This window comes from Schistocerca serialis, chromosome 5 (assembly GCF_023864345.2).
Source record: "Schistocerca serialis cubense isolate TAMUIC-IGC-003099 chromosome 5, iqSchSeri2.2, whole genome shotgun sequence".
NCBI classification, from domain to species: domain Eukaryota; kingdom Metazoa; phylum Arthropoda; class Insecta; order Orthoptera; family Acrididae; genus Schistocerca; species Schistocerca serialis.
In genome coordinates, this window is record NC_064642.1 from 763,881,949 (window position 1) to 763,893,966 (window position 12,018).

Genomic DNA, 12,018 nt, shown 5'->3' on the forward strand with positions numbered 1-12,018 from the left:
AACAAAACTTTCTTAGTACTTCCTGTACAACATGTCTAAGTACAAAAGAACAATAATATGCGAAAAGACTTGATGTAACTGAACACACTATAATACTGGAAAGAAATTCGAACTACTTTGCTACGAATTGTATTAGGAGTCATGTAGGTATATGACCGCAATTAGTATGTCTGTTTCAGTAAATCGAATAATTTTTTGCATGTATCTAGATCACTACAATGATTACAAGGCGACTGGTAGTAATCGCTACATGCGACGTACCGTAGTTACCACAGCAAATCGTCACAGTTGTCTAATCAGCTTTCCCATGACAAGATTTCTAGATCCATCAACACTTACAAAAGTCAAACAACATCATGAACCTCAACTGCCACAGAACAACGCAAATTTCTAATGTTTGGAGGGGAAATCTGTAACATAGAACTGATTTGCTTTTGGGTAAGTGCAATCAGACTTGAGCGGTTCTTGGCGCTTCAGTCTGGAACCGCGCGACCGCTACGGTCGCAGGTTCGAATCCTGTCTCGGGCGTGGATGTGTGTGATGTCCTTAGGTTAGTTAGGTTTAAGTTGTTCCAAGTTATAGGGGACTGATGACCTTGGAACTCATTGTTGGTTCTCTACTTCTTTCCTGCAGACGTTTTTATTCCCCGATCATGAATCGTAAGTTTCCTATTCACCCTTCAATAAGACTTACTTAGCTTTCTCTGCTTTTATGTAATTTACATCTTGATGAAAGAGCTGCTGTCCAATCTTCAAAATTCTACGTTTGGTGGTGTCATCTTTTGTTGCTATTATTGAACAAATCACGGCGGCAAGATAGGACGATGATCACTGTTTAAGAACGAATAAATTAAAAGAAGCATCAAATATATGACGTGTTTAATTCTGAATAAGCAAAAGTCTGTTAATAATATCAATAATGACAATAATAGTAAAAGCAGAATAACATAAGACGGATGAACAGCGCCTGATGAACGAGGAATATATTTAATATTTTTGACAAAATTTTCGTTTTACGTGAATGTCATGTAAGATCATGAAGAAACGAACATACGACAGAAAGTGCGTGGACCAGTGTGACTTTTAGGGCTATGCAATATGTGAAATGGCCAACATGTGCAAAAAGGACAGACGAACTACATTAGGCATAGCGTGTTGACGAAAAGAGGTAGAGTCGAAAATGAATAAATGTCAGTGAGATAAAAAGTGTCAAGAAGGTACCCAAAACTGAAGAAATAACTGTAAAATGGTACAAAAAGTGGAAGAAAGAGTTGTATGGAATTCTTCACTGTGAAAACCCTAGGGGAAGGTTTAGTTAGCCTCCAGCTCGGAAAGGATTTTCTTCCTCTGCGCACAATGGACCTTTTCCTTTCCACGTATGAAAGCTGTCTCTTGAGTATTCCCGTATCTGTTAAAAATGCTGACTGTAATGGATGTGAGTATACGTGTGGTGTCATATTTGTGTTGTATGATGATGAGAGAAGGGAGAAGGTGAAAACCGCTGACGGCACATACCCTACTCCTCTCGAATAACGCCGACAATGTCCTCACACTACGGACAAATCACCATCTACAGTGGCAGTGTCAGATGCTCACACGCTCAAAACTGCACCGAAATACGCTTAGAATATAAACCACTCATCCAAAAAACAGTGTTATGAGCCATTCTGTTGTAAAACTGCGCGTGTTACTGCGAGAGACATTTGGATGAAGAGAGGAACTTTGGCAATGCGAAGAAACAAAATATTGATGCAATAGGAAATTGAAGGCAGCAAAATGTTTCCAATCTCTTGATGCATACTTCTTTAGGCAATATGAGCTCTACATGCGGAAAACCGCAGATAAAGATGCACCATCGTCATTTCGTCACCAGACTTCACTCTGTGCTATGCAATCAACGTCACCAACTGCACCAAAGTATAAGCTTACGTTACAATTCGCTTGGCAGAAGGCACATTATGACCCTGACATACCAATATCATCATTTGAAAATGTAATTAGTAAGGCGCTTCGTACTGGACCGGTTGAATACGAAAGTTGAATGTTAAAAAGTAGTTTTAGTTACTTCAGCATATTTTCTGTTCCACTTTGCGTTGACCACTTCACCGAAATCCCAGACTTTCACTTTGGAGATTGAGTAGCTGCGCAATACTATCAAACCAGGAGTAAAAGTTGGTTGTTCAGATAGCGTATTTATTTTAAGCAGAGAGAAATGTAGTAATATGTGGTTTTGGTCCTATTACATCGATATTTTGTTTCTTCGTGTTACCAAAGGTCCTCTGTTAGACCTTGAATTGCTGACCATTCAAATGTCTCTCATTGTAAGAAGCGTAACTTTGTATGCAAATGGCTGATACAAGTGTTTTTGGGATGAGCGATTTATATTCTAAGCGCATTTTCGTGCGGTTCTTAGCGTTCGAGGTCACGCACTTTGTAACACCAATAATTTATGTATTTTGTGTATAAGTTCTCTGCTGACATTGTACACTAGTATATCTGCGTAGTCAAGATCTTTGGTTATTGTGTTAATTATTTTGGCATTTTAAGAAATTGTATTGTAACTGTACCTCTTGGTTTTTATATGTAATAGTCTGTGTGTGTAATAATTTGTAAAAACTCTGTATATTTTACTGCTCCATAAGTAGCGAAACTAAATGTATAACCTGTAGTAAAGCCCTGCCGCTACAGAAGTAATTTGGTGGGACTGGAAGAGGTGGACCTGGCGCGCGAGCCGCTTGATTCCTTTGTGGTGAGTGGCAAATGGTTCAAATGGCTCTGAGCACTATGGTAATTAACGTCTGAGGTAATCAGTCCCCTAGAACTTAGAACTTCCTAAACCTAACTAATCTAAGGACATCACAGACACCCATGCCCGAGGCAGGGTTCGAACCTGCGACCGTAGCAGTCGCGCGGTTCCGGACTGAAGCGCCTAGAACCGCTCGGTCACACTGGCCGGCGATGAGTGGCAAATCGAGCTCTGACTGTGATACTGAGTGGTCAACGGCAGCCTTGGTCAGCTTCTTGTGGTTATTGTAAAGGTATAAATTGAGGCTAGAAGAGCTTGCGAACATGTAAATTAGCCTCGGATGGAATGTAAAGTGGCCTATCGACTTTGGTATCATAACTGGCCATATTTGGTTACATTTACAACTCCAAGAAGTTATATTTGCCATTTTCTTAATTTTGTGTGTTAGTATTTACAACTGATTATGGTTCTTCAAGCCATACCAGTTTAAGGGACCCTATAAGCTACTTAACTTGTGTGATAAATGAAAGTAGAGGTTCCTTCTGAGCAAGTGTAGCAATCAGTACAATCATTTATTCTGCACCAAAACTTATAAATAATAACAATACTACCCATCTGTATAGAGTAACTTCATGTGCAAGTTTCTGAAGACCATAGTAATAAGTACTGTTTGAAATCATGATATTTTTTGTGATAGTTAATTAAAACAATAGTAGTTCATACTATTGCCAGGTAGACTTTTTTAGTAGGTTCATATTCTGCACTTCTGCATTTGTTCATTACATTAGATAGTAGTTTTTGTGTGCCGGCCAGTGTGGCTGAGCGGTTCAAGGCGCTTCAGTCTGGAACTGCGCGACCGCTGCGTTCGCAGGTTCGAATCCTGCATCGGGCATGGATGTGTGTGATGTCCTTAGGTTAGTTTGGTTTAAGTAGTTCTAAGTTCTAGGGGACCGATGACCTCAGATGTTAAGTCCCATAGTGCTCAGAACCATTTGAACAATTTTTAGTAGTTTTTGTCAACAGCAAGTGTTATTGTGAGACGGTGTGTACTACTTTTCCTTTATTGGTCATTCTGTGTTATGCATAAGGGTTAACTGTTGTGTTGTTTGCTAGGGAGAGTTACTGTATAATATTGAGAGTAACTGCGTTAGAAGAGATTAGTTAGTGTATCAAGTGAGGTTAGTTTTCTTAGGGGTTTATTTCCACTTTGCCATAAAACTTGATACCGCATTGCCTAATTAGGCTGGCGACCGCATATATATATATAGTTTATTTTCGTATTTGTAGAACGTCAGTTAAAAACCTGTTTGCTTTGTTGTTGTAACTGTTTCGCTTATTTCGCCATTACGAAAGTATAGTCTGATTCCTTGTCATCATATACAGTCACGGTCAGGCTAAACCCTTCAGAGAAAGTTAACATTGTCGACGATTGCCGGGGCCGATCGTGTTACAACTTCCCATGTCAGTCTTTAATTGGTGACTTTGATAGGTTTCCTGCCATTGCCTCTCCACCCGCTGCCGGCCAAATATTGCGGATGAAAATTCTTTCTGCTATTAGGATTCGAACCAACTACCTCTGAGTCGAGCACAGCCGCACAAGCGTACTTCAGCGACCTCGGCTACAGAGGGGTTTCTAAATAGCAAATCCCTGCTGGTTGACTGCTTGGAACATGCATAACGAATCAAATAAATATAAGTACAAAAAAACTGAAAGGTTTACCTTACCTAAATACGAACAAGAGTTCCCACATAGTCTACGGACTGCTGTGTTATCAGTAAACGAGACGCATTCCACCACTGACTTCTTAAGTAATAGAACCCAGTACGTTGTCCTCGATGGTGAGTGTTCATCGGAGGTGAGGGTATCGTCTGGAGTGCCCCAGGGAAGTGTGGTAGGTCCGCTGTTGTTTTCTATCTAGATAATCGATCTTTTGGACAGGGTGGATAGCAATGTGTGGCTTTTTGCTGATGATGCTGTGGTGTACGGGAAGGTGTCGTCGTTGAGTGACTGTAGGAGGACACAAGATGACTTGAACAGGATTTGTGATTGGTGTAAAGCATGGCAGCTAACTCTAAATATAGATAAATGTAAATTAATGCAGACGAATAGGAAAAAGAATCCCGTAATGTCTGAAAACGCCATTAGTAGTGTAGCGCTTGACACAGTCACGTCGATTAAATATTTGGGCGTAACATTGCAGAGCGATATGAAGTGGGACAAGCACGTAATGGCAGTTGTGGGGAAGGCGGATGGTCGACTTCGGTTCATTGGTAGAATTTTGGGAAGAAGTGGTTCATCTGTAAAGGAGACCGCTTATAGAACGCTGGTGCGACCTATTCATGAGTACTGTTCGAGCGTTTGGGATCCCTATCAGGTCGGATTGAGGGAGGACATAGAAGCAATTCAGAGGCGCGTCGATGGGGATGAAATGATGATGATTAGGACAACACCCGTCCCAGCCGGGGAGCGTACCCCGGCCCTTAGGATTCAGAGGCAGACAGCTAGATTTGTTACTGTTAGGTTTGATCATCACGCGAGTGTTACGGAAATGCTTCAGGAACTCGAGTGGGCGTCTCTAGGGGAAAGGAGGCGTTCTTTTCGCTACTGAGAAAATTTAGAGAATCAGCATTTGAGGCTGAATGCAGTACAATTTTACTGCTGCCAACTTATATTTCGCGGAAAGATCACAAAGATAAGATAAGAAAGATTAGGGCTGGTACAGAGGCATATAGGCAGTCATTTTCCCTCGTTCTGTTTGGGAGTGGAAAAGGGAGAAAAGATGCTAGTTGTGGTACGAGGTACCCTCCGCCACGCACCGTATGGTGGATTGCGGAGTATGTATGTAGATGTAGATGCTCTCGCTGGAGAAGGAAGCCGTACCTGTGGCGCCGGGTAGACGGCGAACTCGAGCTTGCTCTTCTTGGAGAACTCCTCGGAGAGCTTCTCCATGACGAGCGAGGTGAAGCCGGAGCCGGTGCCGCCGCCGAACGAGTGGAAGAGCAGGAAGCCCTGCAGGCTCTCGCAGCCGTCGACCACCTTGCGCACGCGGTCCAGCACCGTGTCGATCATCTCGCCGCCGATCGAGTGGCGGCCGCGCGCGTAGTTGTTGGCCGCATCCTCCTTGCCGGCCACCAGCGACTGCGGGTGGTACAGGTCGCGGTGGCTGCCCGTCCGCACCTCGTCTGCGCACGTTAAATTACAAAAACGACTAAGAAGATGTCCAACTAGCTCCATTTTTCAAATTTCACTGCTGGCCATTAAAATTGCTACACCACGAAGACGACGTGCTACAGACGCGAAATTTAACCGACAGGAAGAGGATGCTGTGATATGCAAATGATTAGCTTTTCAGAGCAGTCACACAAGACTGGCGCCAGTGGCGACACCTACGACGTGCTGACATGAGGAAACTTTCCAACCGATTTCTAATACACAAAGAGCAGTTGACCGGCGTTGCCTGGTGATAAGTTGTTGTGATGCCTCGTGTAAGGAAGAGAAATGCGTACCGTCACGTTTCCGACTTTGATAAAGGTCGGATTGTAGCCTACCGCGATTGCGGTTTATCGTATCGCGACATTGCTGCTCGCGTTGGTCGAGATCCAATGACTGTTAGCAGAATATGGAATCGGTGGGTTCAGGAGGGTAATACTGAACGCCGTGCTGGATCCCAACGGCCTCGTATCACTAGCAGTCGAGATGACAGGCATCTTATCCGCATGGCTGTAATGGATCGTACAGCCACGTCTCGATCCGTGAATTAACAGATGGGGACTTTTGCAAGACAACAACCATCTGCACGAACAGTTCGACGACGTTTGCAGCAGCATGGACTATCAGCTCGGAGACCATGGCTGCGGTTACCCTTGACACTGCATCACAGACAGGAGCGCCTTCGATGGTATACTCAACGACGAACCTGGGTGCACGAATGGCAGAACGTCATTTTTTCGGATGAATCCAGGTTCTGTTTACAGCATCATGATGATCGCGACATAGAAGAGAACGCACATTGGAAGCGTGTATTCGTCATCGCTATTCCTGCGTATCACCTGGCGTGATGGTATGGGGTCCCATTGGTTACACGTCTCGGTCACCTCTTGTTCGCATTGACGGCACTTTGAACTGTGGGCATTACATTTCAGATGTGTTACGACCCGTGCCTCTACCCTTCATTCGATCCTTGCGAAACCCTATATTTCAGCAGGATAATGCACGACCGCATGTTGCAGGTCCTGTACGGGCCTTTCTGGATACAGAAAATGTTCGATTGCTGCCCTGGCCAGCACATTCTCCAGATCTCTCACCAATTGAAAACGTCTGGTCTATGGTGGCCGAGCAACTGGGTCGTCACAATACGCCAGTCACTACTCTTGATGAACTGTGGTATCGTGTTGAAGCTGCCATCCCAGCTCTGTTTGACTAAATGCCCAGGCGTATCAAGGCCATTCTTACGGCCGGAGGTGGTTGTTCTGGGTACTGATTTGTCAGGATCTATGCACCCAAATTGCGTGAAAATGTAATCATATGTCAGTTATAGTATACTATATTTGTCCAATGAATACCCGTTTATCATCTGCATTTCTTCTTGGTGTAGCAATTTTAATGGCCAGTAGTGTGTTATGGGTCGAGGAAGGGGCGGGGGATAATATTTTTTTTATTTTTTCATTTGGCCCCAGATATTTATTCAGCCAGCTTCTTAATATGAAGATCGAAAACGGAATATTACGCAAATTACACTACGACTAAGGTCGACACACACACACACACACACACACACACACACACACACACACACAGAGAGAGAGAGGGAGAGAGAGAGAGAGAGAAAAATAAGGGGAGAGAGGAAGAGAGAACGAGAGAGAGAGGGAGTGAGAGAACACCAAAACATTATGATTACATGACTAATAGCTTTTTGACCCACCTTTGGAGCGCAACCCAGCAGCGATCCTGGGTTACGTGGGTTCGACATGTCCCTGAAAGGCTTCCGGAGATATGTTGCACCCGATGTCTATGCATAGGTCGTACAGTTCCCGTAAATTACATGCCGCTGATGTGTGAGCACTAAGCCGGCATCTGATATCGTCCAACATGTATCCATCACGTGCAGATCAGGCAAATTTGGTGGTCAAAACATCACCGTGAGTTCAGTATCACGCTCTCATGCTCCTCAAACCACTGTAGCACGATTGTGGCCTTGTGATACGAACAGTGCCGTCGGGGGAGACATGGAGTATGAAGAGGCGCAAGTGGTCAGCAATAATGTTCATGTAGTCCACAGCTGTCACGGTACATTGGTATGTGAAATGACCAACTTGTGGAAAATGGGCAAATGAACTACTTTAGGCATAGCATGTAGACAAAAAGAAGCAGAGTTAAAAGAATAATGATCAAATATCAGAGTGATAAATGCATCTTACAATAATTCCTAGCTGACCCATAAGCGAAACACAATAATAATAATAATAATAAACAAAATAAAATTGTCAAGAAGGCGTCCAAAACTGAAGAAATAACTGCAAAAAGGGAAAGAAAGTAGAAGAAAGGGTTGTATGGAATGGTTCACATGTCCTATGGAAGACCAGGTGAAAGTCCTCCATAGTATTATACTGTCCTCACCGGGGTGCGTCGATGGCCTGGGAGACGGAGTGTTTGGACGCGACCATCGACCTGGTGAAACAAGAGACGTGATTCGTCCGACCAGGCGACACATTTCCATTGATCTATTGTCCAGTCTCTTTCATCCTGTGCCACTGCAATCGTAATTTACGATGTTCAAACAATCTATGGGAATGAGATCGGGTGATGTCGTCGACATCCACCGATTTTTCGACAGCTGCACAGCCTGCCATTTCCAAGGCGCAAATGCAACGAGATAGATCAGCAAAGAGATTTAAAACCTCGATATGTGGGGAATCAGATCAGATCAGAATAGATCAGCAGAGATATTTAAAACCTCGATATGTGGGGAATGTGCATAAAAACAACAAACACGCACGCGCACACAGACTGTAAACACTAGCGCCACCACACAACCAAAGATGACCAGCGCAGGGATTATCGATAACATATTAATTACCATTCGGTTTGGTAGCATTAACAGTGTCCCTCTATTATTTGATCAGTGAGAGCAGATGTCTCAACAGAATTTAGGCAAAAACCTCCACCTCTATTTGTAAGGCCACTCGCTAATTTAATCTCAACTGTTTCCTTACTAACACTATCCCAATATCTGGAAGTGCTTACCAGTATCTCGCCCCCCCCCCCCCAAATTCTATAAGTCCCTCCAGATCCTTGAGCGTCATGCACTCCGCCTCGCCTTCTGTATACGCCTCCCGTCCCCCACGCGGATCCTCTATGATCTCATTCCTTTCCCCCATCTGCTCCTATTCCTCGAACATATCCGCATCCTCTACACCTCCCGCCGTCTTGAACCCCCTCACCCCCTGGTTGCTCCTCTCCTCTCCGATCCCCACCTCCTGCCACGTCTTCACCGTTGTGTCCCCCCTACCCTCCATCTCTACACCCTACATCTCCTTTCCCAAGGTGGCTTCCATCAACTCCACCTCCCGGATGATGCCCTCTCTCCCTCCATTTATCCCTTCTATCAACTCTGATCCTCACTCCCCCTCCTTTCCTCTGTCCTTTTCCAGGGCTCCCTCTCCCCCACTTCCATCCTCTTTTTTCCGCACCTCCCCTCTCTCTGCCCCCTTCTCTCCCCTGAGTCTTTTTGCATTTCCCTCCTCTGCCTCCTCTCATTCCCTCTCGCGTCTGCCCTGACCCTCCCCCCCCTTTATTCTCTCCCTCCTTGGTTCCCTCCCTTTTCGTTTTTTTTCCTTCCTCCCTCCTTGTTCTTCCCCCTCCTCCAGGTCCCCCTCCGCCCCCCCCCCCCCATCCGACTTTGGCTTGGGAGTGTCATCTTTGTGCCGCCCTTTTCGTGCAGTGTTTTACAGTGAGTGTTTCGTGATGTGTTTTTTTTTTTGGGAAGTGTTGCGAACGGCCATCATACTGTCGCTGGGTGTGCTTTTTATCTCTTGCGAACAGAAACCAGACTGTCGCCGTGTTTTTTAATTGTGTGTGTACTATGTTACTTGTCTGATTCCTGTGTCTTTTATTAACATTGCCAACCCCTTTTGCTTTCTGTTTTAACTTTCCGCATTTTTCCGCCATTTTACACTTTATGACACCGTTTTATCTCCTGTTTTTCTTGTTTCTTTTCTTCTTCCATTTTTTAAAATAAAAGCCTGTTGGCTGTAGAGCAGCGTACTAAGCTGCTGCCAGCCCAGCCCCCTTCGGGCAGGAATTGAAAATCAATAAAGGAAAAAAAAAACAGTATCTCCGTGTTGTTATATTCCATAGGATGATCAGTGCCAAGGCAATGTCATACAATAGCAAATTTGATCGGCTGTAGTAAGCTTATGTGACATTTACGCTCGGTACATCTGTAGAGAAAGCATATGAGGATATTGAAAGGGTAATACAGTGCGTAAAGGGAGATGAAAATCTAGTAGTCATGAGGGACTGGCATGTATTTTTAGGGGAAGGAGTAGAAGAAAAGGTTTCAGGAGAATATAAGCTTGGGAAAAGGGATGAGAGAAGAGAAGGACTAATTGAGTTCTGTAATAAATTTCAGCTAGTAATAGCGACTACTCTGTTCAAGAATTGCAAGAGTTGGAGGTATACTTGGAAAAGGCAGGGTGACACGAGAAGATTTCAATCAGATTACATCATGGTCAGACAGATTCCGAAATCAGATACTGGATTGTAAAGCGTACCCAGGAGCAGGTCACAATATAGTAGTGATGAAGAGTAGGCTGAAGTTTAAGACATTAATAAGGAAGAATCAATACGCAGTTAAGTGGGATTTGGGTGTACTAAGGAATGACGAGATACGCTTGAAGTTCTCTAAGGCTTTAGTTACAGTAATAAGGAATAACTCATTAGGCAATACAGTTGAAGAGGAATTGACATTTCCAAAAAGAGCCATCACAGAAGTTGGAAAGAAAAAAAATAGGTAAAAAGAAGATAACTGTAAAGAAACCATGGGTAACAGAAGAAATACTTCAGTTGATCGATGAAAGGAGCAAGAACAAAAACGTTCTGGGGAACTCAAAGAATACAGAAATACAAGTCGCTGAGGAATGAAATAAATGGGAAGTGCAGGGAAGCTAAAACGAAATGGCGGTATGAAAAAATGAAGAAATCGAAAAATAAATGATTGTCGGAAGGACAGACTCAGCATACAGGAAAATCAAAAACACTTTCAGTGACATTAAAAGTAAGGGTGGTAACATTACGAGTCCAACGGGAATTCCGCTGTTAAATGCAGATGAGAGAGCAGATAGGAGATAGGTGAAAAGAACACACTGAAAGCCTCTACGATGGGGAAGATTTGTCTGATGTGATAGAAGAAGAAACAGGAGTCGATTTAGAAGAGACAGGGGATCCAGTATTAGAATCAGAATTTAAAAGAGCTTTGGAGGACTTAAGATCAAATAAGGCAGAAGGGATAGATAACAATCCATCAGAATTTCTAAAATCATTGGGGAAGTGGCAACAAAACAACTATTCACGTTGGTGCGTGGAATGTATGAGTCTGGCGATATACCATCTGACTTTCGGAAAAATATCATCCACACAATTCCGAAGACTGCAAAAGAGCTGAAAAGTGCGAGAATTATCGCGCAATCAGCTTAATAGCTCATGCATCCAAGTTGCTGACAATCATATCCAGAAGAATGGAAAAGAAAACTGAGGATGTGCTAAATGACGATTAGTTTGGGTTTAGGAAAGGTAAAGGCACCAGAGAGGCAACTCTGACGTTGCAGTTGATAACGGAAGCAAGACTACAGAAAAATCAAGACACGTTCATAGGATTTGTCGACGTGGAAAAAGCTTTCGACAGTGTAAAATGGAGCAAGATGTTCGAAATTCTGAGAAAAATAGGGGTAAGCTCTAGGGAGAGAAAGGTAATATACAATATGTACAGGAACCAAGACGGAATAATAAGAGTGGAGGGGCAAGAAAGGAATGCTCGGATTAAAAAGGGTGTAAGACAGGGATGTAGTCTTTCGCCCCTACGTTCAATCTGTACATCCAAGAAGCAATGATAGAAATAAAAGAAAGGTTCAGGAGTGGAAAGGTGAAAGGATATCAATGATACGATTCGCTGATGAGATTGCTATCCTGAGTGAAAGTGAAGCAGAATTACGTGATCTGTTGAATGGAATGAACAATCTAATGAGTACAGAATATGGTTGAGAGTAAATCGAAGA

The 12,018-nt window shown here is 43.6% G+C and overlaps 1 protein-coding gene across 1 annotated transcript in view; it reads right to left on the reverse strand.

Annotated features, from left to right (window-relative positions):
- The window catches only part of LOC126482216 (tubulin alpha-8 chain-like), a 137,759-nt gene that overhangs the window by 30,529 nt on the left and 95,212 nt on the right, over window positions 1–12,018 (reverse strand). The window contains exon 3 of the mRNA XM_050106194.1: window positions 5,627–5,928. Coding sequence (XP_049962151.1) covers window positions 5,627–5,928 — 302 coding nt within the window. The remainder of the gene's footprint in view (window positions 1–5,626; window positions 5,929–12,018) is intronic.